This window comes from Jaculus jaculus, chromosome 16 (genome assembly GCF_020740685.1).
Source record: "Jaculus jaculus isolate mJacJac1 chromosome 16, mJacJac1.mat.Y.cur, whole genome shotgun sequence".
Lineage (NCBI taxonomy): Eukaryota > Metazoa > Chordata > Mammalia > Rodentia > Dipodidae > Jaculus > Jaculus jaculus.
In genome coordinates this window covers 31896758-31922420 of record NC_059117.1, presented here as the reverse complement: position 1 = coordinate 31922420, position 25663 = coordinate 31896758, and the positions used below count along the sequence as shown (strand labels likewise).

Sequence of the window (25663 nt, the reverse complement as noted above, 5' to 3'; positions counted from 1 at the left end):
GCCCTTTCAGAATAAAGATGCCTTCCCAATATATTGGGCCCGGACAAGTCCACCAGCAGCACACTGAAGGACGCATGCTGTAGGTTTTGTTACAAGCAAGAATTTTACCCTTCACTATCATTTTTGCCCTCCCACCATGAGGACAAGTGCCTCTAAGACAGAAGCATTGCACCTTTTAGCCTTATCAGGCGTTCCAGAGCTCATCCCACTGCTGGAATCAGGGTTTGCACTGCCAAGGAAAGCTGAATCTGTTTGTGTCAAAGTACTATTTTTAATTATTTTTTAGCCTATAAAAGGTCACAGAAGGTCACTTGTCATGGTAATATTTCAAAATTTTTGTACAATTGAATGTGAATAACACATTTTGCTTGATTTTTTTCCCACTTCTATAATACAACCTACAGGCATATATATCCTACTGACATTGAATGCTTACATATGCAGTATGATGGTGTTTCAAGAAAATGACTACAGGCTTTGCTAACTTACTGCTTTGCTAGCTGTAATATCTTTTCAACAACTATGGCATGACCACAGCTTTGGTTTAATAAACTCAGAACATCTATACATCTAGAAATGTTATCTTTGGAAGCAAAATGCCATAGCCACACAATGGCACCCAGAGGATCCATTCCCAAAGCCTTTCTTTCTTTAATCAGCAGAAAAGAAATACATTTTCACATTTACTGCCTCATTTCCCAGTATGCGTTCTTTTCATGGACAGGTTCACATTTCAGGCATCATTCGATCTTCTCACGGACATACAGACAATTCTTCTCCCTTTCTATTCTTCAACAAAATGTCATCATACGTAACAAGGTTTTGAAACCTTTCATATTCATGAATGTATCCACTCACAAAATCAATTATAATTTCACCTTGTAACTAGTTGTAAATTATAGAGTTAAAAAATCCAAGTTCACATATTATGTCATAACTGATCTAAAACACCTTTGAAAAATATGCATCCATACTTAAGCTGAAACAAAATATACACAGTGGCTATAAAAATCATGTTTGCTATAATTTTGAATGGCAGTAACTTTACCCTAAGGAAATTCACTAGGTCATTTAATAGCAATAGCAAAGGAAACTGACCCTCTTTTCTCTGCTCTTCACTTATTTACTTTTCTTCCCTTATCTTCATGATGGTTTTCTATCTAGAAACTACTAAGATGCAACCAGTGGGAAATGGAGGGACATCTACAATCTGGAGTCATTGAAGTGCTTAGCTTATGTGATCATACAAAACTATAGCTTATAACAGTGCACTGATCTTTCTTTAGATGGTGAGACTCTCCTGGCACATGTTTTACTTAATTTTATATGATCAGGCATATTGAATAATTATGAGCCATTTTAAATACTATATATATACATATATCAGGAATTTTAGGACTATGTTTGGTAGAATTCTAGTTTTACTGGCAGTAACTAGGATTTTCAAGGGGAAAGTTGAGAGCATTCAGGAGCCCCATATTTAAAATTACTATAGAAACTCGTACTATTTAATATGCATTGAGTTATATTTTTTAGAAGAAATTTTCCACTATAGAATCTGTCTTATTATTGAGAAATACTTATTGCTATTACAAACCTAGTGTTTAGCAAATATAGCTTGGAAAACACTTTTATTAGTATTTCAAATGGATAAGCACGTGTGGGTTATGTGATGTGGAAGATATCTTTTAGGGCCTATCATATTTTACTCTGATTCAACCCAATATCAACTGGATGGTTCAAACATCAAGTGCTTATTCTCTTATAGTTCTGAAGGCTAGATGTCTGCATGCAGCATATTTTGATGGGTTGTTCTGGTGAAAGGCTTCTTTCTGGCTTGCAAACAGTGGCTATTTCATGATGTCTTCCTTCTCTCAGTTTGTGATGGTAGCTTCTGACAAGGGTATTAATCAAATAAGTGTGGAACCACACCCTTACAACCACATCTAGCCCTAATCTCCAGAGTCCCCAACTCCAACTACCATTACACTGGGAGTTAGGATTTCAGCATTAGAATGAGGAACAAATAGAATACAAACATACTGTGTATAAGATTTACAAAATAAAACTGAGTAAATATTTCAAGTAAACTAAGGACTATGAACTTCTTCCTTCTGCTCTAAGCCTATGTCCACACATCAGTGACAAAACTCTGTCAAAGGCTTAGGTGACTTCTCTAAGGAGAAGGAGGAAGGTGTATAGAGGCTCAGTTTTTATCTCTCCAGTATTTATCTCCATGGATGTTCGCATGATTACTTAGGCTCAAAAGTACATTATTCTCATGAACAGCTCCTGTCCAGTCCAAAACGCTACCCAGAATACTCAGAAACGAAGGTGAATGGTCAGCACTGGAATGGAAAAGCATGCATATCATTTACTTTTAAAAAATGTAAGAATATTTAGCTTTTTTCTTTCATAAAGTCTTAAGTCTGATGATGTCGCTCATGACCTTCTGACCCAAAGGTGATAAATAGTGCAGGAAATGAGGTAGGACTGAATGCCCCTTGGATTTCTTGCATAAGCAAACCTCTTCTCAGGGCTCAGGGTTGAATAACTCTTCATTGACTCAAATGCATACTCATTCTTACCAAATGGACCACAAGAGGAGTAGCCAGGAGACTGAGAAGGATGTAATCTTCCACCCCTGTTCAGCTGACCCTTAAAGGGAGACTTCCTTGTTTTCACTTTCTGGCTTCTGATAGAATTGGAAGCACTGTTGGGCAACTTCTTTGTGTGAGAGAGACTCTAGGAGCTGGGGATTTAATTTTGCATGATCGTCTGAAGGGGGTCTTTATTCCTCAGGGTGTCAGGACAACTTTCACACCATAGGAGGGTTCCTCTCTTACTTCAACTTCAAAGAGGCATAATAATAATCCTTATTATAGAATCCAACCAGACCTTCTGGTGCGATGATTAATTGGGAGGTGTTGTCGGTATTTGTTGTTTGGGTTTTTGTTTTATTTTTTTCAACACATCATGCACAGTCATTGCTGTGCCTAAATATAAATGTTATCTATGAAAAAAAGGAGACACAAACAAAAATGTTTAGAAAAGTAATCATTTGTTTGAAAAATGGAAATTGGGCTTCTGTGTTGTGAGGAATGTATGTGCATAACGGTGAAATTTAACACTGGCAAATGATCTGACTACCTCAAAGTGAAGTTTCTGCCTTCCTACAGTGGCCTTTAACCCTGCCCTTTCCTCCAATCTGAGAAGAGCTGATGTTGATGGAACATATAATGGCCCCTTTCCTGTGTAGTAAAGTCAGCAATAAAGCTTAGTAATTAAGGGTACCAGGGAGGCCCAGCCCAGCAGGCTAGTGGTGTGGCGAACACTTTTAGAACTTCAAACAATATCAAAGTCACTGAGCAACGGGCCTAGCTCAGTTCTGGTTTGAATTAAGCCTCACTTCCACACGCACATTTCAAATCCAAGCTCAAACAAGAAAGCCAAGGCCTTCTGGATTTCATTAGAGCCAATTATCTTATCTGTTTCATCTCAGGCCTGACCCTAAGGCTGGCAAACAGCTATTCAGTGCATTTGTGTGGTTGTTTGAGAAAGCCTCCAGTCAGCCAATGGCCCGAGGACCTGCTAATTAAAACACCGTTGCCCCCCTGCCTCTAGTGATTAAATATTTTCAAGCTTTTGTAAATAATTTTTCCATTCTTTGCCCCAAGCCTCAAAGGTCCAATACATGCAGTAATTTATTTAGTTTGTCAGAGAATACTGTTGGAAATAGGGTCATAATGGAACCTTTGGAAACTTTTATACGTCTTCGTACTTCTGAAAGTGACAGTTTATAAACCAGCCAAATGTGTATACTGTTTCTGATGTAATTATGTCCTAATGGCCTTTCTCCTTTTGAAGTGATATAGTGTATAACAGGCTTACATTTTGTCAATAATCATATTTCCCCAAATGTCTACTTGATATCTAGACTCAGAGTTTAATGAGATCATTTAGGCCTTAGAAATTGTATCAAGGTATACAAGCTTAGGTTGTTTTTTGTTTTTTTTTTTTTCTGCCTGAGATTGGATCACAGTCTGAGACTAACTTTGGAAGAGAAGGACCAGTGGAGGGAACTCTCACTAGTTCTCTGCGACAAGAACAAGAACACAGAACACTCCATAGTCAACATTTCCAGAACTCAGTGGGTGATACGCTGGTGCCAGTTCAAAAAAGGGAATATTCAGGGAGAGGAACATTTAGAATGGTTGAATTCAAAATGTTCATCCGACCTAATTTATGCTCAGCATAACCTGAACTGGAATACTTACTTCACACTCAAATGCGATGGGTGAGAATACATTAAAGACTGTCTGTGGCTCAGACCCGCACTGCAGAGTGCATGGGCTTCGTAAACACCAGGGAGGCTCATAGACCCAGGCTTCTCAGACTTCCTCAAACAACAACTTCTGGAACAAAATGCAGACAGAGTGGATGAACACACACAGACACTCTTCTGCCTCTGCCCAGGGCATAGCCATAAGGAGTCATGGCTTTTCTAGCCAATCCAGCCAGGTTTTATTAGAGGAAAATAAAAATCCAGAGTTTTGTTTGTTGTTGTTGTTGCTTTTTGAAGTATTACAAGAAAAATATCTGCAAGCTCATTAGTGGCATCCAGCATGCACTAAACACACCTATGAAAAAGTACAAGGAGACCCAACAGCTCTGCCTCTGCTGTTTTTAAAATGACACTTTGGTCTTATCCTAAATAATAGGCTCTTAATAAAAACATCCACTGAAGGCAAACAATTAAACAATACATAAAGCACCAGGGGGCAACCTCGTGGTTCAGTTCCAGCCTGGAGCTCCTCCAAGGGAGAGCATGTCAGTATTTTACAAGGAACCATACCCTTCTACAGAGATATTATAAAGCAACAAAACCTTAAATTGGATCACCTAAGCCTGTCTAACTTGATACTAGATTTTATATTCAGACCTGATAACGGGTGATGTCTGACTTTCTAGATTCTTATAGCATGTTCACTGGACCAAATCGTATTCATCATAGCTATCTTAAAGTAATGATCAAATAGCAATTTTAATGACACCAGTAAATTAGCAAGCAAGTGATACTGTCTTATTCTTTTAATTATTTCTTCTTTGGAATCTGCATGTGAATGTTGATTGTTACAACCTCAAACAAACAAACAAAAAACCCTAAACTTTATGGAATATAATGGCATACTTTAGTTCTTGAGGTAGTTCAGCTTTTAATTTGTTATTTTAAATTAACTTAGAAGAATCAACACATATCAGATTTTTTTTTTCTCTGTCCCTTCATTCTTTTCACCTGCTGTGATGCCTGGAGCAATTATACTTGTGGGAGAGTAAAGAGGCATCCCTGAATAATTTATGGAATCACATTTTCATTTCAGAAATCCTGGAAGTACAAGGGAATTAACCTGTCAGAAACTTGTATCAGGGAGAAGATGTGATGCATGAAGTAAAGCCAGAAGCACAGTGGGGCAACTGAGTATCAAAGGATGCTTTTCAAAACTGGAAATACAAAGAGCACACTTTTGGAGAGGTTATGAAACTTTTAAATTATAAACCATGTCTATTCTATATTTACTCTTGGTATTGAATAAATGACTCTTCATTTCCTTACCTTTGGGTGTATTTGTATTCAAAGTACTCATTTTTTTCTGAAATTCAGTCCACCCCTGTAACTCCAATAATCCTATTGTTTCAAGAACCTGTACAACTGCTAAACACTTACAGCCAGAGAAACCCTGCTTTATTTTTATTTATTTATTTATTTATTTATTTATTTATTTATTTATTTATGGTTTTTCAAGGTAGTATTTCGCTTTACCCAGGCTGACCTAGAATTCACTATGGAGTCTCAGGATGGCCTCGAACTCATAGCAATCCTCCTACCCCTGCCTCCTGAGTGCTGGGATTAAAGGCATGTGCCACCACACCTGGCTAACATTTTATTCTCAAGTGCAGCAATATGTCTATTTAATGAGGTGGATAATATGGGAATATATTTTATTGATAACCTGTACAAGGTATTTTAAAAGCAAAATATCTGAAAATTAAAATATGGATAGATTGAAAAATTTGCTGAGCGTGAAGACAGACTCCATCTGTGATTTCCCCTCATGGAGCTCATGATGGGTGATGTGCACTCCAATGGTCAGAGTTCTTTTTTGCTGTCTTCCTTGGGCAGATCACAAGCTCACTGCCCTCCCTGTGGCTTTACATCAGGGCTGCTCTTGTGAATATGATTAGACAGTCAATACCCAGTTCTTCAGTGCCCACAAGAAAGATGGGCAGATTCATACCAGATACAAACATAAGCCCTAGCCCTTCCAAGAGAGTGCCAGAGGAGTTTAAATACCTGCATAAATGAGAACAGATGTTGATTTACAAGTTTCATCTATAGGACATCAAATCATGGAGATGAAATATAGAAAACTGAGTCTATCGTCCAGGTGTTTGATGTCATGAAAAGACTCTGGAGGCCCTGTCCACCAGAAAATGTGTGAACTTCAACCCTTCCCCTCAGAAGTAATATCTGAGCAGACTCTTGGTGGAATAGAATTTTCATGAGGATGATCTCTTCACCTGGGGAATCCCATCAGTAAGTCATAATACTCACCTAGCTCTTGAGAAAGGAACTACACATTTGTCTTTGTAAAACATTAAAAGTTTCTTTTTTTAACATGTTTTATCTTCTCAATGCATCCAGTCATGGTGGATATGAGATGTAAAATCATGGAATGAGAAGAAAGTCATATCATCTTTGAGAAAACAAACACTAAGAAGCAAAGTCTTTGGAATCCGGTGAGCTGTAGGATGAGATAAAGGGCAAGTGACTTTTCCTTGGGCCAGTACTTTATCTTAACCATGAATTAAGCAAAATCTTCAAATATCCATCAGAACTCTGAAAAAAAAATTAGCTCTATTTTTTTCATTTCATTTATTTTCCATTCTGACTATATATATCATAAATAACCACATAGCAACCCAGAGCTGCTAGATGAGATAATTTACTCTGATGAAGGGATCTAAGCTGCCTGACAATGCCAATGCTCTGTCATTTTCAGCCAGGACATCTCTCACAAAAATCACTTCCTGACATATGTTGGGAGCATTTGTGTCAGACGTTGCTTTTCCAATTCAATGCTTCATCTTGAAAATAAGATAAATCATGTCTAAGCACACAAATGCAAGAACTGCTAAAGAAAACAAAAGTAACCATTTTCAAATACTTATTGTTTGGAAAATTGTTTAGTTACTACACAAATTCCTGGAAACTTGGGACATAAGTATTCCTCTAAAGCAAAGAAAAATTTTGTCTTAAAATGTTTATAGTTTATGTGACCTTTAAAAGTAGTAGTAAAAAAAAAAAAACAACTTGTAGTTTCTTCACTACTTTAACTTGAAGATCTTGTTCGCATTTCAAAATGTCAGGTACTTCAAGACATTTCCTAGGTTTTTTTCCCCCTGAGCTCTATACTGTCCAATAATATCATATCTCTTTGATGCTCAGCTCAAAAATAAAGTTTGCAAGTTTCCTGAGGACGACAGGTGTGCATAAGATCAACTTACTCTCAGGGTCAAAGAGCCAAAATTCTAAGGGTATCTAGAGACACACACCTATAGAAATTGTAATTTTTTGATGAAAATTGGTACAATATGTTGCACAGATGAGAGAAAAATGTTCTTAAGTTATGTTTATTCCTGAAGCTAAAGAGCAGAGAGATCTGACAGCTTTTTAAAATTTATTCCCATGGATCTTTTCCTTATGACCTATTTTGATCAAATTCCTTAAAATATCTCAGCATGCTTAATATAGAGAAGAGAGTATGAAAAAGGAATAAAATTATAGCTCACAGCAGCCATAAATTCATATGTATTGTTTTTTATTGAAATAAAATATTAATAGATGAAAGTCATTACTGCTTTGTTCCCAAGATTGATTGACAAGTTTGGATTTGAAGCCCACATCTTATTTATTAGCTAAGTCCATCAGAAAGAGAAAATGTGGGCTTGATTTGTGAGCTATGATAAATGGTCTGGGAGAGATGGCAGTCAGGCCACTTTGATATGTACAGTATTTCATATTGTCAAATTGTTTCAAGAAATTCTACCCTTTCCTAAAATGTCTTGGACATCCTTGGGAAATAACATACTATCATGAGCATAATATATATACTTGTCACTAATGATTGAGAATCTAGTGCAAGGCTGGGAAGCATCAACCACAGCTCTCGTAGACAAAATAAGACCCGAGATCATTTGACAGTATTGAGAATGAACTTTAGATGACAACAAATCATTCCTTCATTCAGAATGTGATCAAAAAGTTCATTTATCACTCTATATTCTATTAAAATATAATTTTTGAGCCTTTTGGATATACCTTTATGGAAAACATCACATAAGAAGGAAATACTTCTTTTAACAAAGATGGGAAAATATATTTCCCATTGTAAATAGACTGGTAGTCAGAATGAACATAAAAACATTATAGGGGATAAGACTGCTGTGTTCCCATATTTTAGATCAAGGCACATGTGAAGTAACTTCGAGATATCACATACAGTAAACATATTAAAATGTAGGGGGTATTTTTCAGTTTAAAAATACCAGTTTAGTTGGCCAACCTAAATGTTAGCTAGGATAAACTGCATTTGCAAAGATTTTCCCACTGTATCATTGTTTTACTACCAACTTTTGACAGAGCAAACACCATTTACAGTTTCATGCTAACAATTACGGTCTCAGAAATGACCCAACTGCCACCAAATTGCTAATCATTATTAATAAGCTATATGATGACATTAAGAACCCTCTGACTTTCAGCAGGCTTGCCATCCTCACCTAAAGTGCTTATCATCACTTAAGAAAGCCCCAAGAATTTAAAAAATAAAAATGCTAGCAATATACATTCTCAATGAATATTCTAGGTTATTATTATTATTCTGATAGTACTATTTTCGACTTAATGTAGCATGAAATTGTATTAAAATAATACTAATAAGAAGAGCAACTGCAGCAGGAATGACTTCATTGCCCTTACCAAAGGAGAGATGGTCCAGTTTCATTGCTTAGATGGAATGAAAAAACTTCTTCTTCAGTGTATACACATAGCAAGGATATATATGAGGTATAACATCAGTTATATCATGATGATATGCTTGATAAAATAATAATGAGAGGAAGTAAGATTGTACTCATTTTTAAGTGTAGCTCAATAGTACCTTCTGCCATCCTGTGGTAAACCCTAGTACTCTCAGAAAACTCTAGGTTGACCGACCATTCCTCACTAGGTGTCAATGAAGGATATGCTGTATGGGTATGGGAAGAGAAACCCTATTTTACTCTGCTTTTGAGTTAAATGCACATTTTAAAAGTGTTGGCCACAAGGAGGAAAGCAGCCATGGGAAGCCCTAGCTTCTACTTTGAAGACCTATCTCAGAAGCAGAACTGAGAGTTTGACCAGTTGAGAATAGATTTGATATTTGATCAGGTTTGCAATAACAGCTTTATAGAAATAGATTTTAAATTTGCTTATGTAGCAAATCCAATCGGTATGAAATAAAGACAGGAAAGACAAAGAAGTTTCAAGTTAATTCTCAAATATTTCAACTGCTTTAACTAGATAACAAGAATCCTGTCCTTTTAAAAGATCTAATTGTTGAGGTCAAACACACTTAGAAGCACTTCACATTTTGATGGAAGACAGGCTTCATAAGTCAATGAGGAAAAAAAGAACCATGCATTTTAGAACAATCGCATCAAGATTTTTTTACCTATATTTTTATTTGTTGGATGGAGCAACACTTTCATATTCCCTTCTCAGTTGACACACTACAAGCAATGGTAAAATAGGATATTTCAGTTCAGCTCTGGCCAGATATGAAATTGTCTTATAGAGCTTATTTTCATAGACTTTTTTTAAAATTTGGAAATCCTCATCAGTGGCCAACACTAATTGCAGTAGCTACACATTGGCTTACAGAAATGAGATTTTAAATTGAGGACTTGTTTACATGTAAGGAATCTAGACCAACAGTTCTGTAGCATTGTTTCACCAAGCACTCACTGTATGCCAAATGAGTCATTTACTATTGCATGAAATCCTCCTGAATTTGGATACTCCATAGGGCCCTCCCTAAGAACCTATGGGTGTTGACCCCTGAAGATACTAAGATCTAAATATATCTCTTGTATAACCTGCATACAAACTGTATATATCTGTATATTGTAATTAATGAAATTAATTCTGTGATACTAGTATCAAACCTAGGATCTCACATGCTCAGTGAACATTCTAGCATTGAGCTACATGCCTAGTTTTCTCCTGTGTATGCTAAATTCCTCACAGATAAACTATAAGAATTAGTATGATAGAAATGGTTTTTAAATATTTGATATATTGTATGGTTGGGGAAAATGGACAAAATGTCTACACATGTTCTGTACAGATGCAATAATTTTTTGAATATTTTTTTCTCTCTGAATCTGTGTGAATCCACAGCAGAACAAGAACAGAGTCTACTTTATTTGTCTTTGGAAATTAAAAGGTTACACAGGGATTGTCACTCTTGTATTTAATATAATACACAGAGCTCAAACTTTACCACTATGTTACTGCTATATTGGAAACTGAGAGAAAAATACTTTGGGGTTGGAGATATAGTTCAGCAATTGAAGGTGCTTGCTTGCAAAGCCTGCTGGCCCATGTTTGATTCCCCAGAACCCACATAATGCTTGATGTACAAAGTGATTCATGCTTCTGAAATTTGAAGCTGGAGTAGGTCCTGTTGTAAGCATTCCTTCTTTCTCTCTCTCTTGTAAATAAGTAAATTTCTTAAAGAAAAGCAGTTGAAGACGTTTTCCTGATTAAATATGATGAGAAGCATGACAAATACATTGTATTTGTCCACAATAAGCATATCAATAGTCTTTTAAGTATTTTGTTTATTATTTATTTGCAGAGAGAAGGAGAGAGAATGAGCGAGAAAGAGAGAATGGACATACCATGGCCTCTTGCACTGCACACTAACTCCGCACACATGCACCACTTTGTGCACCTAGCTTTATGTGGCTACTGGGGAATTCAACCTTAGGTCATTCAGCTTTGCAAGAGAGTACTTTTAACCTCTGAGCTACCTCTCTAGTCCCAAATCAATATAAAACAGTCTTATGGACATTTACTTGATTTAATAATCTAAAGAATATTAGTCTTTGGAGAAATAGTAACTTGTGTTTAAGGTCTCATGAAAAATCTAAAATCACTGGGGCAATCTTGAAATGATGAAAACCACAGGTGTTTATCAGGCATCTAACAAAAAGTCTGTTAAATTGAGAGAAGGCACCTGCCATCATTTGAGCGAATGAATAGATTTTCAGTCATTTATAAAGTTACCTCCTCAAGGGGCCAAAAGGTGTGGGGCTCTCCCATGTTCATATAAAGCAGAGGATTTTAGGTCTCCTACTATGGTGATGCCATCATCTCTCTTCTCTGACTTTCTCAGCCAGAATGATATATTCTCTCTCTGCCTCCCTATGCACTAGACATTTCTGGGTAGGTTGGGAGGAATGAGCACACTAATGTCTTACATTTTAATAATATTCGCTGTGCTTTCTGCACATGAGTATTTGTGTGTATGGGTGCCTGTGTACATGTGTTCTTACACATGGAGTCCAGAGAACAACTTTGGATGGCATCCATAGACCATGCTAGCCATCTTTTCTGACATGGTGTTCCTTATTGGCCTTCATATAATCAAATTGGCTAGGCTGGCTCTCCAGAAAGCTTTAGGAATCTTCCTGTCTTCACCTCACCAATGCTGGAATTATAAGCATATTCCACCATACCCATCCTTTCTGCATAGGTTCTGGGGGTCAAAATCAGGTTCTCATGCTTGCAAAGGAAGCACTTTATTGACTGGGCTGTGTTTTGAGCCCTAATCACTGTGTGTTGTCACTCCTTACTATTTTAAATTTTAAGTAGGAAATAGCAATGTGGCATGAAAGAAAAAATGTAAAATTTTAGAGTCATAAAATGAGTTCAGATCATTCTTTGTCTAATCATTAGTTCTGTGACTTATAAGATTATTTAAGAATAAGCCATTATACCTATATTTTTTAACATAGGATTGCACATATAAGGTCTCAATAATGATAGCCATCACTGGTTTACAAAATAGTAACCTTGGAAACATGTTAACTGATGTTTAGTTGAACATAAATTATATTTAATATTACTGAACATTTAAAAACTCTCATGAAAATCAGCTATGCCCTTCAATTATTTCAGGGATGAATGATAACTGCTTGGAACAAATAACAAATCATCTGAAATAACTCAGCTATTCCATTTTTTAAAATAATCTTTAAAGCACAGAACTCACATGAAAATGTTGATCTATCCACAATTTTCATTTTGCTATATGAAAAGCACATGATAGAAATCAGAAGGTCATGCATGCATGTGCATGCAGAAAAACATACACACACACCAATCTATCTACCTCTCTCTCTCTCTCTCTATCTATCTATCTATATGCTGATATCAATAGCCATCTTACTATGAATGTTTCTTCACAGAGAATGTTGTTTCCCTCAAAAGATGCTTATCACAGTACAAAGTAATCAGAACCTAAGACAATAGAAAATACACTGTTACTTCCCCCACCTCAATTTCTAGACTCACACACAAGCCAACTACAAAATTTGACTACAGCCTAATTACTGCACAGTGAATACCAATGACTCAGCTGAGGGGAGCCCTTGGGGAAAGTGTGACCAGAGGATAGGGACGTAAGACTGCAACCTTTGTAAAACAATAAACATAATAGTGAAAATTAAAAAATAGACAACTAAAAATAGATTTAGAAGGTTAAATTTGTTAGTCAGCTTCCTGTCACTGCAATAAAATACCTGAAGCAATAAATTTAAGAGAAATGATTTATTTTGAATAATTATTTCAGAGATCAGTCTAGAGATGGATGGGTCTGAGGAGAGGCAGAATATTATAATAGAAAATGGTTCATAGAGAAAAACCATTCATTTCAGAGAGGCCAGGGGATATGAAAAAGAAAGGAAGGACCTGGAATCATAATATCCCCTTCAATGACACACATACAATGACTAAACTGTTTAGTTTCCTAAAGGTTTTACTACCGCCCTAGTGCACCATCAGCCCAAGACCAAGCCTTTAATCCATAAGCTTGTGAGGAACACTTTCAAAGAACAGTGATTCCTCATAGAAAGTCATTGGGAAACCTATCTTACTAATCTAACACTTATAAATGGAGCAGATAGTAAGGGCTAGACAGATGACGCATAGGCAGAAAGGGGATGATGACACAGAGGCAGAGAGATGCAAATATGGATCATTTTCTTCCCACCAAGTTTACTTCCCATCAAGGTCATGCCCTTGAGGCAACAAAGAAAGATCATTCCATGACTCCATGATGTTCAGAATCTTTTCTCTCTGCCAAGTATACCTACCATCTACTCTAATTCTTTTTTGTTTTCCTTAGTAAAATCTCAATACTTAAAAGCACCAGTTGAACAGTAGCTGTGGAAGGCTCACCTGAATCTTTTATGGAAGAGTCAATCATCTTATCCTCTCTGTCTAAGCCCTTCTGTAATCTATAACAACTATTATCATGTCCGTTATGATCCTTGAGTGCAAAGACAGCTGTGAATTCCAAGTGTGCACCCTGGCCTCTGGCATTCAATATGTGCTCAGAAATACTGCTTGAGTGAATAATTTATTTTTTGACTCATCCATAAAAAATTTGCAGGTATTTCTAGGTATTGATATTAACTAACAGACATGATATAGTTTAAAAATTAATGAGATTATTATAGTTTAAAATCTGGTTCTTGAGTAAGTAGGAACATTACCTGCTATAATTCTAAACATCTGTAAGCTAGTAAAAAGGACATTTCTCTAATTGAATTCAGGTAATGAATCTGGAGACAGATGAACATATAGCGGTGGGCTAATATGAGTCCACACTCCATGCAAAGAGAAAGTGACTTGCTTAAGGAGAGGATGTGATTTACTTACCACTTCAATCACAAAATAATGATGCACACATGACATGTCTTTTCATATTATATAACAAAAATGATTGTGTTCAAAGGGATTTTGGAAACAAATTCCTTCACCATTCACTTTTTGATGTAAGTATAGACAGGCATGAAATATAAACTGCCATCACCACTATGCTTGCAAGACTCATGTCTACATAATGCTGAAAATCTAATGCCTATCTGTAAACTTACCAGGGTAACTTGTGAAGCAGAAAGATAGTCATAGGTTGTATAATGTATTAGGTTGTGTCATGTATTATTCTATTGAAGTTCTTCAAGGTATAGATAGTGTTTTAATAACATTTTAAAATTGTCACAGCTAGGTCAACAAAAGTCTTTTACACATAGTCCAAGTTTACAGTAAATAACTTTATTTCACTTTTGTTCTGTAAGTATTGCAGACATCACTGTGTATTTTTCCCCAAAAGGACACATGTAGGAATGTGGGCAGAATTTCTCAAATATCAAGTCAAATATATTTATTTTAAAAGTAGCTATTTTTCAAATAATTTCTCCTGGACCACTTTTGTAATGAGAAATGACATTCGAATGAAAAAAAAATGAAAAATGCATGGTACACAGGAAAGCAGAACTTCACCAAAGCTTCACTTACTGAAAACTTATCTTATTATTTCCCTAAGTTTAAAATATATTATCAATAGGATTTTCCTCTCAGAGATTTATGTGTGGTAAACTTCAAAACTATGACTACCTCTCAAATTTGTTTTCATTCAGTTGTTACTTTTGCTTTCAAGTAAATAAGACATCCAGGAAATTCAGCATTACTGGAAGCTTAAAAGTCTCCTTTACAATCTTGTGAGGGAGTCACATAATGAGACCCTGTTCTGATATTTCTCTGTAACCAGAGACCCTTCCAAAATGTCATTATTATTACTATTTTAAATCTGGAGAAAAAACACCCCTTTCTAAGTCCCTTTCAAACAAAAATTACAAGGTAATTTCTTGCTTGGATTAAATTATAAAGATCTTTTTTTCCCTTTTTCCTTTCAAAAAAAGAGGTAGCACATTGTAGTATGGGTGCATTTCGGTTTTTTTTTTCCCCCTAGAAAAAGTGAAACAACTGTTGTATGCATAAATATTAGAGGGAATCACACAAGTTATGTCCTCGATACCAAAGGGGATCACCTAGACCAATGGTCCTAAAGATGAATGAGGAATCTGAAGGATGCTATGTGGATTCTGGGGTCCAGTGAAGCTTGGAGAGTTCTTGTCTAGCAAAGTAAAATAAGTAAGGCAGGGATTTGTCTGACTAAGATGATAACGTCTGTTGTAAACCGCATTTCATAATATGCATAAGCTTCTAGATAGAATTGTTTAATAATAAGGTTATTTTGCTTCTTTTTATGGTGAAGAAGGAACTTGAGTGGGCCCCAGGCCAATATACTTGAATAAACACCACCAAGTCTTAACCAAGCTGATTGTTTTATACATGCTTCATGTGGTTTTGCAGACATACTTTACCTTAGTTGAAAATTTACTTGCACCTTTCATATTTGGTGTCACGCAATAGACATATGTTTTCTAATGTTTCACTGTCAGAGAGGAAAAAGTACCAACCTGAAGGCTTCAAGGTACTCAACATCTCCCATGGGGGGATCAAGGCCACCTGTCCAGGCAATATTGATATTGTAACCTTCTCCAAGGCCTGTTCCAACCTGGAAAAGAGAAAAACAGCACAGCAGGTAGAGAAGAGGCAAGTAGGAAGAAAGCAAGAGGACAGGAACACAAGCACATGGGAGCTGTCGGAATAAACATCAAACAACACATCAAATCAGTCCAGCCTTGCTAGACAACCAGTGCTCTGGGATATGTGCACTTGTTCTGAGTTGGCTTGTGGTCCTGTGGGACAAGCCAGTAATCTGGTGTAATTTAAAACACCAGCAAAGGACAAGAAAATTAGGGGTAATCACGCGATGCAATTACCTGAAAGATACAAATAAAAGTGGGGCTCTGAAGAAATAAACCGAACCTCATTTGGGGCTCCACTGCCGGGGAAAAAGTTCCCTTCATCATAGCGATGCAGTGAAATGTAGAGGATGCTGGGGTCAGCATAAAAGGCCTGCTGGGTACCGTTTCCATGGTGAACATCCTATAGGGCGAAAGAAAAAAAAAAACAGAGATGACAAACACCATCATGGGTGACTCACTGGAGACAACCTTTCTGATTTCTGGTTCCCTGTCTTCCTACCCCACTCTTTCTTTCTCTCCCTCCCTCTCTCTCTCTCTCTTTTGTCTTCTTGCTCTGTCCTTTTTCTTTCTCCCATTTAGCTTGCTTCCACACAACCCCCTTTACTTCCTGAACTTTCAGGCAAATTACCCTTTAATGCTCTCATTTTTTAAACTGGCTTCTAAAAATCAGGAAACCACAGCGAGCATGCCCTGGAGACTCCAGATGAGCAGTCATTGAGAAAGCCCAGTCCTTTGGTACAATTAGATATTTATACACCGGCTCTTTGTACTCTTTTCTTCAGTGATGGAATCTTGCATCCTGTTTTATGGAGGAATTTTATGAGTTATTAACTGCCAACAGTTCATAACCCCTCAGGCTTAATTAACTAGCCTCATTGGCCTCTGGAAAAAAAAAAAAGACTAATGTTTAAACTACAAACTAGTGTTTTTCAGGAGGATCTATGGCTTGCAGAGCATTTTCGCAATTTTTGACAGAATGCTAAACATACGTGTGTGTTGATTTGCCAAGTCCCACCATTAAGGTCAAAGGCTTTGCAACCAGCTGAATAAATTGGCTTTCTTGAAGCATTCAGCTCAGTTAGCAAGTAAAGTCACTTCAAAAGAGGTCCCAGATGCAAAAAGGACTTCATACTTCATGTTGTGAAAATCCTCATGACAAGAGTGGAAAAGACACAGGAGGAGCATGGGCTCATTAGCCTGGAAATCTCTGGGCCAAAGCAGGGAGAAAACATGGAGTTTTATGCAGCCTTGTCTAATCCATGGCTGTGTCCCCAGCCACTTTCCTATCTTTCTTTCTTTCCCCACACCACTCCACCTTCCCACTCCCAAAACAGAATCTTGTTAATAAGCCTGATGTGGTAGCTCACATCTTTAATAACAGCACTTGGGTGGCTGAAGTAAAAGGACTGTCTGAGTTCAAGGCCAGCCTGGTGCTACAAAATGAGTTCCAAGTCAGCCTGGGCTAGAGTGAGTCCCTGCTTCAAAAAAGCACCCCACAAAAAATCTAGTTATTAAACTTAAATTCCTAGGACATTTATATGGAATAATGCTTCAAAACTTGGCAGTTCTTCTACTGATGGACATATGTCAGAATAGATATAAGTACTAGGGAAAACATTATGAACAGCACTTTAAATGTCTTTTTAAAAGGATTTCAGGGAACAAGGACTTCAATTAATAGTTTAATATATTCTCAAGAAAAATAAAATGAACTGATATTAAAAGTTAATATTTTATATATTTTTAATCAGAAGAACATTATTGTTATATCGTTACCCTGCACAGAATACTTAGTTACTGGTTCTACTATTAAAAAGTTTTGATAATGTATAGCTGTTTAATAATATTACATTATTTCATTTTACATTAGTAAGATCTACCCTTTTTTCATAATAATTCTGACATTTTATAATGATAAATACCTTACAGCAATTATTCAATAATTATATGGAGCATATGGCATTATTTCTAATTTAAAAGATAAAACTGAGAGTCAAAAAAAAAAACTACATAATTTACTAAGCACATACAGAAAATAAGATTGGGTTGTGAATCATTTTCTTACCCTAAATGACAAACTCTTAACTATCAGACTATTGTTATATTCATCATATTTTGACCATCTTCATAAGTTTCAGTGAATTCACTGAATATTAATCATCCTTACTGAAGTTTAGATAACTTATTGCTGTTCCAAACTCCACTAGAAATTCCTAAAGCCTCTTTTTGCTGTCTTCAAAACTTGTCCTGAAGAGCATGACCTTTGTCTCCATAGTATTCTGATCTGGTTCCCAATTCCACTAAAGCAGAGATCCAGAGGCTCCTAAGAACTCATCACTGAAGTAGAGTTAAAACTCACCACGGTTCAGGGGATTTTGCAGAAGAGGGGGCAGAAAGATTGTTAAGAGTCACAAGTTAAGATATCATGCCCAGAGGCATTCCCTCCCCACCACAAAAATAACTGACTGCTGATCCCACAATGCATAATCCACAGGTCCATGGGAAATACCTGCAACCCCACTGAGGAGTTTCCCCAGCGGAATGGGGGAAGGAATGAGGGAAAAGAGGGTAACAACACATGATGTATCCATACAAAATATGTTCTTTAATAATAATAATAATAATAATAATTTAAAATTTAAAAAAAAACAACTTGCATTGAGGATGCCACCCATGGTATAATATAGGATAATTTCTACACTCCTATAGAATATATATACTCCAGAGTAATTACAGAACCATATCACTCAGATAGGAATCATCTCAGAAACTTGCTCCAACTAAGGACATATATGTCAGAAAAAAATACAGTGTGCTGAAAATATATTAATTCCTGGACTTTTGAGTATTAAAAGGAAAGGAAGGGATAGTAAAAGTATTTTCTTTATGAGAATCAAAATGGCACAATTTAAGCCACAAGGTCTTTTGTGCTTGCTATTAGATGCCTAGAGTATAGACCCACAAAAATCCCCAAACCTTATAAAAACCAACAATAGTAAAATGATATTTATATTTCATCCAATTTCACCCATACATTAGCAATAATTATGGTTTTGAGATACGTTTTGCTCTGGGCATAAAGGTAGAAAAATAATACCTTGATCATTCTTGTTTCTCTAGGAACATTGAAAACTTTTATTTAAGAAAGTCAAATAAGGGCTGGAGCGGTTAAGTGGTTAAGTGCTTGCCTATGAAGCCTAAGGACCCCAGTTTGAGGCTTGATTTTCCAGGACCCACATTAGCCACACCCATAAGAGGACACATGTGTCTGGAGTTCATTTGCAGTGGCTGGAGGCCCTGACATGCCCATTCTCTCTCTCTCTCTCTCTCTCTCTCTCTCTCTCTCTCTCTCTCTCTCTTTCTCTCTGCTTCTTTCTCTCTGTGTCGCTCTTAAATAAATAAATAAATAAAAATAAACAAAAAATTAAAATATATATATTAAAAAAGAAAGTCAAAGAACATCAAGATAAATGATTAATGGAGAGAGGGAGGAGATATTATGGAGAGTGGAGTTATGAAGGGGAAAGTGGGGAGGGAATTATCATACTTTATTTTAAGTATAGAAGTTGTCAATAAAAATTTATACATCAAAAAGTTTTAAAAAGTCAAATAAAAGATGCTAAGTTGATTTAAAAAAAAGTCATTCAAAAATGTATGGAGGGGCTGAGTTGATGATTCAGCAGGTAAGCTATCTTGCTCCACAAGTATGAGAGCTTCAGTCTGAGACCATCTGAGACTGACTCTTGAGCACTCATAGAAACTGCTTGGTGTGGCTATGCCTGTGTGAGATTGAAGTATCCCTGGTGCTCAGGAAAACTGAAGCTTCAGGTTTAGAGAGATATTGAGTCCCGAGAAGCACAGGAATGAACAAAAGACATCTGATGTTCTCCTCTGACCACTGCACATACATGCAAGTGGGAATTACATCTGCACATACAATTATACACTATATACACACAGAATGTCACATATATTACCTGTGCACATGCAAAAATAAAACAGAACAGTAAAGAAAAGTGAAAGAAAGGAAGGAATGAGTGAATGAATGAAAAAAGAAAAGAAACAGAAGGAAGGAAGGAAGGAAGGAAGGGAGGGATGAAGGGAGGGAGGGAAGGAAGGAAGAAATCATGCATGGAGTGTTAATGTATTTGTACATTTTTTCCAAGGCAGAGTCTCACTCTATCCCACCCTGACCATAACTTACTTTCTAGCCCCAAACTGGCCTAAAACTCATGAGGATCCTCTTCCTTCAGCCTTCTGAGTACCAGGATATAAGGCACATGCCACCAGGCCTGCCTAGCAAGTGCATGTATTTTGAATGAGAAGTACTGTCTTATCCATAGCATAATAAAGATTTCAACAACTTCTTCATAAACACATACATGTCATTTCTAATATCTGGGAAATGCTTATTATGTGTCCACCCATCAAATCTAAATACATCTTTCTGTTTGGAGCAACAGTTTACTGCATGGTTTGGAGAACACATCCTTTTGGCTTTTTCCATTTTATTTCCTTACTACAAAATATTCATATAAACAGCTCATGAATGGTCTGAAGCTTGTTTCTCCACAGCAGCAAATATATACTAGACTAAGATAGGAAGAATTACTTGTGCATGTGAGAAATAATTATAGAATGATACAAATTGAATCATGAGTACAAAAATAGATCTTGCATTTAAGATTATGCTTATAAATATGGAAATCTGTTTGAATATTTTTAAAAGAATATTGTGAAAATTGACTTGGTACAAATATTTAAAATCAAAACATTACATTTTATGTAAAAAAGCTTTAACCAAATTATATATTCTACCTGCTAATGCTATTATTCATAGTTACTTAGCATGTTAATGTATGGCAAATTCTAAATGAACATATCAACTGTGGAATTTCCCAAGGACATTTCAAGTAACTTTTCGCCTAAAACATACCATGCTGGTTTTGTCACTATGATTTTTTAATAAAGCTTCAGATCAGTTAGATCGGGTATACCACCAGAGGGTTTTTTTTTTTCTTTTTTTTGCTGAAGATATGTTTGGATATCAGAGGCCTTCTGCCATTCTATATGGATTTTGAGATCATTTTTTCAACCTCTGTGAAGAATGATGCTGGTATTTTTATTGGCATTGCTTTTGGTAGAATTGCCATTTTCACAATATTAATTCTACCTATCTAGGAGCATGGGAGGTCTTTCAATCTTCTCAAGACCTCCTCAATTTCTTTCTTAAGATTTTTTTTTTTTATGTTTTCATTGTATAGGTCTTTCACATCCTTGGTTGTTGTTATTCCAAGGTATTTAAATTTTTTGTTGCCTTTGAAAATGAGACAGCCTCACTGACTTCTTTTTCTGCATATTTGTAGTTTGCATATAGAAAAGCTACTGATTTTTGTGCATTGATTTTGTATCCGGACACTTTGCTGAAGGAATTTATCACCTTTAGAAGTTTTGAGATGGATACTTTTGGGTCACTTATCTGATATCAGCACAAGGGTGAAGGAGGTAGACACTGAGGACACTCAAAACCTACCAAACCAGAGATAGAGGCTTCTAAGTGCCCATCACTGAAGTAGACTTAAATTTCACCCAACATGGCTCAGGGAATTTTGTGGAAGAGGGGGCAGAAAGATTGTTACATTTTGCACAGAGACATTGCCTCTCCCCCATAACTGACTGCTGTTCCCATAATGAATTACTCACAGTCCCCGTGGGGTGAACCTGCATCCCCAACAAGGAAGAACTCTTCAGAAAAAGGACAGATGAGGGAAAGGATAGTACCAGTACAAGTATGTCTTGTTTACATACTAAATATGTCCATACCTAATAAAAATAAAAATTTAAAAACCTAAAAAGAAACATGACTAAATTATTTTTAGCAGAGTTGTATACTGTGTGTATCTATTTGTTTATATGTGTATAGGGAAGTATCTGTGTGTGTGAGCTGAGTGTGGTGGCCAGAGGCCAATGTGTATATGTATATGTGCGTGTGTTTGTATACATGTGGGTGTGAGTGTGTTGTTGGTGTTTGTGCATGTGTATACTAAGTGTGGATGCCAGGGTCAATGTGTATGCGGGTATGTATGTGTGGGTTAGCATGAGTGTGGATGCATGTGTTGATGTTTGTGCATGTGTGCACTGAGTATGCAGGCCAAGGGTCAATGTGTATGTGTATATGTGTGTGTGTGTGTGTGTGTGTGTGTGTGTTTGTATGCATGTGGGTGCATATGTGTGCATTGGTGTTTGTGCATGAGTGCACAGAGTATGGAGGTCAGGGGTCAATGTCGGGACTCTTCCTCAGTCCTACTCTTCCTTAGTCTTTGAACCCAAACCTCACCAATTCTGCTCAGCTAGCTGCCATTGATCCCTAGAGATCTTCCTGTCTTCACCTCACCAGCACTGGGTTCACAAGCCAATGCACAACATTTTATAGGTTTGATGTCAGGTCCTCATGCTTAGCTGGCAAGCTTTTACACACTGAGCTTCACCCATGGATCTTAAATTATTTCTGCTATATGACTCTTACAGGCAAATCTACTTTGTAGACATGTCAGTGTCTTATACACAATGGCATTCACTTCAAAGTTGAAACGGAAGTATACCTGCTCCCTCAAAGCACCACTGCACATTGTTCGAAATGAAAGAAAGGGCCCAGATGAGTTTCATACATGACCTAACATCATACTTTCCTAATACGTTCAATGCCTCTGCATTTGGCCCCAAATTGGAGGAAAGTTGGAGCTCTGGCTCTGTTTTTATTAGGCATATATAATAATGTCCAAACAAATTATTAGACGAAGGGGTAGCTCTACTTCTATTGGCCCTAGACTCTGAAGCTAGTTCACTCCCAGCAGCCAACATTATGATATGACTAAAGATGCACGGGTAAGGGTCTTTTTTTTTTCCACAGAAGAGCCTTCACCTCTCCTTTGTAGCTTGCAGAGTGGACCTGTCAGCCTGGGAGAATGTACATCTCAGCGCCACGTGGCACTTTCAAACTCCCTTCTCAGCAGCTGGAAGAAACAGGAATTTCCTCAAAGTAGCCCTGCAGCTGCAGGATTTGGAAGACTTGAAAGCAAGAATATGTGTGCTGGTGGTGATCTCAGAGGTACCCCTTTGGACAGAACTTCATACATTTAGAGATTCTGAAAGAAAAACTTCTCATCTGCAGGAGCCTGTTGGGAAATCAGCGTCCTTTAGGATTGGATAATGGGGCACATTCACAGTTAAAGGCAGTAAGCTTACAGGAAGCTAACTCCACAGAGCTACCAAACTGGTCATTTCACAAGTCATATCAGATTGTCTCCAGCAGTCGATTATTCCTATATCAATGTTCAAAAACTAAGCTGTGCACAGAACCCTCTAAGCACAAGCAACCTGTCTATTCTAAGCTAGACATGTCAGCTTTCCAGATCATAACTGATGAATGTGACTCTCTATCACCAGTGTGCTTTCAAAAGGGAGCCTAAACAATTATGTTTGTAGAATTCTAAAATGAATAGGAAAGAAGAGTACTCAGAAGATATATACTAAAACATTCTTAAAGATAAGGTGAACCACTAAACAACCATCTTCCCCTGTAATTTTGACAAATGTAAAATATATAGATTTTATTTCTCTGATTCATGATTTTTGTCTACCATGTTTTCTTTAGTTTATTTTTCAAGCTTAGCATTCACAGAACTGTGAGAATACTACTTTTTAAGAACATAATATCTTAAAATTAATGTAAACTATTAGTCACCTAAAATTTCATTTGGAACAGGAATGAGAAAATAGGTAAAGTTGTCTTCATTTTTGTAAAGTTTAAGATCTTGCTTCAGTATATATCTAGACCTTCAACACATTGTTTTGAAATGTGAACTATGATCCACACTGAAATGTGGAAAATGCTTGGAAAATATATACATGGAAAGCTGAAATTCAAGATTCTTCACACAAAAGTGCTTAGAGGATAGCTGCAGTATTCAGTATGAAGAATATCTACCTCCAGCTGAGCACTCGAGTAGGTTATCATTCTTCCATTCCGTGTATCTTTGTTTTAGTTTACTTTTTTGCATGGCTTTGTGCTCTCACAACCCTTTGGTGTGCCTGCCTAACTAAATCCGAGGGCTAGAGGGTGAGGCCATGACTTCCAATAAGATTTAATTACGGGTGCAGATATGAACACGATTTAGACTATTAAGCTTTGCACTTCAAAAAAAAAACTTCAGCATATTTTGCCTTTAAATCTTTTATCACCTGCAAAAATTAATTAAGTGCAGATGTAGCAGGTTTGGTTTGGATGCCAGGGTTCATTTCCTGTCTATGCTCTGTCAGACAACCTATTACACCTCCTCATGAACTGGAGGCAAGCTGAAAACGGGGCTCATAAATCACCATTCAGTTTTCTCTCGCCCTTTCCATTCTTGGGTTGGTCTTTTTAGTATGGGGTAGATCCCTAGCTCATTATTCATGAATATACGTTAGACAACCTGCCAAGTGTCTTCTGCATTTAAACAAATGATTTGTTAAACAAATTTTAACTATTGTGTAAGACTGCATCATAGTAAAATGCAAGATGTATACAGTGCCTTTGCCCTTTAATCACTCAGGGTTCCTGCAGGGAGTCATCCCAAGCTGGCATCTGAGATCTGAGCTCTTTACAAAAAGAATGACATGCTGACTTGCTTTAATAACACCACTGTTGCATAACAAGCGACATGAAGGATAACCAGGGGAAGTGGCCAATTGGTTACCAAAGCAACAGCATTCCTCCCAGCACATCTATTTAAAGTCTATATTCTGTAGGGAAAAGTAAATTCAGGTTTTGTTGGGTTATTTTCACTGTGGAAGTATCAATTCATTTAAGGATCATAAAAGTTGCCCTGATTTGCGCCTTCTTCTCATTAAATTGCAGTTAACACCATGAAAGTGAAACGTGAATGTTTATGGTTTCAGAACTGCAATCCCAAATTTAATGAGTTTCCACATTCAAAGGAAACCCACCCTTCAGTTGTTTGCCAGTGCTAAGAGCAAGACAATCTATCAGGGAAATGCCAATCCAGTCCCCTTCATCCAGAGTCGCTGCGAACACAGCTCTGGCCAGGCATACATACCAGATCTACAATCAATATCTTGCTTATATTTAGTTGGTCTCTCAAGTATTTGGCGGTAATTGCAACTGAATTAAAAAAGCAGAAGCCCCTGTGGAATAGAGAAGAACAGAGAAATAAGAAGGCGAATCATCCAGGAAAACCATTATAAATAACGCTCAGAGCATTTTTGAAAACGCTATATGATCTCTGAAGTCATAAATCTGCTTCTGGGAGTATCTCAAAAGATTTCCTAGCCCATCTGTAAACAATTAGAGGCTTCATTCAGAAACATGCACAGGCAGGTGACCGCCAGGAAGCATGGCACTTGGACCTGGGCAGTAGGCCCTGGTACTTACATGGCGGCAGATTCCTCGGCATGATGGCCAGGGGGCCTCACAACAGCAAACCCGTTCTGTAAGAACAAGACAAGTTTTCAGTGGTCAGATGTGAGGATACTGTTGGGATCTCCATGCCCTGCCACACATCGGATACAAACATGTGCAATTATGTACACACACACACACACACACACACACACACACGGTTGAAATATCGTGTATCTTGGAGGCATTGAAGCCTGTCTTCTTGCCCCCAATCCCACGTTACAGAAGATGGGAACATACATGAACACATTTTCTCAGATTCTATCTCAAGAATAAGGCTTCTAAGCCAGGCAAAGAACAGAGTTTGGAGTTGTACCTAGCCTGTAAAAATGCTTGTCATCTGTTAACATTCCTGGGATTCATTTTCTAGAACAACTTCTGATTTTATGGCAATATCCAACACACAAAGAGGAATTC

The 25663-nt window shown here is 37.0% G+C and overlaps 1 protein-coding gene across 14 annotated transcripts in view; it reads right to left on the bottom strand.

Annotated features, from left to right (window-relative positions):
• The window catches only part of Hdac9 (histone deacetylase 9), a 915786-nt gene that overhangs the window by 137770 nt on the left and 752353 nt on the right, over positions 1–25663 (bottom strand). For 13 of the 14 annotated variants that reach the window (XM_045135730.1, XM_045135719.1, XM_045135721.1 and 10 more), the window contains 4 exons: positions 25220–25275; positions 24885–24972; positions 16067–16186; positions 15655–15752 (listed from right to left, as the gene is read on the bottom strand). In XM_045135730.1, the coding sequence (XP_044991665.1) occupies positions 15655–15752; positions 16067–16186; positions 24885–24972; positions 25220–25275 (362 nt within the window). Of the gene's footprint in view, positions 1–6734; positions 6804–15654; positions 15753–16066; positions 16187–24884; positions 24973–25219; positions 25276–25663 lie in introns of those variants that run through there. The other variant, XM_045135731.1, reaches the window with a different exon arrangement.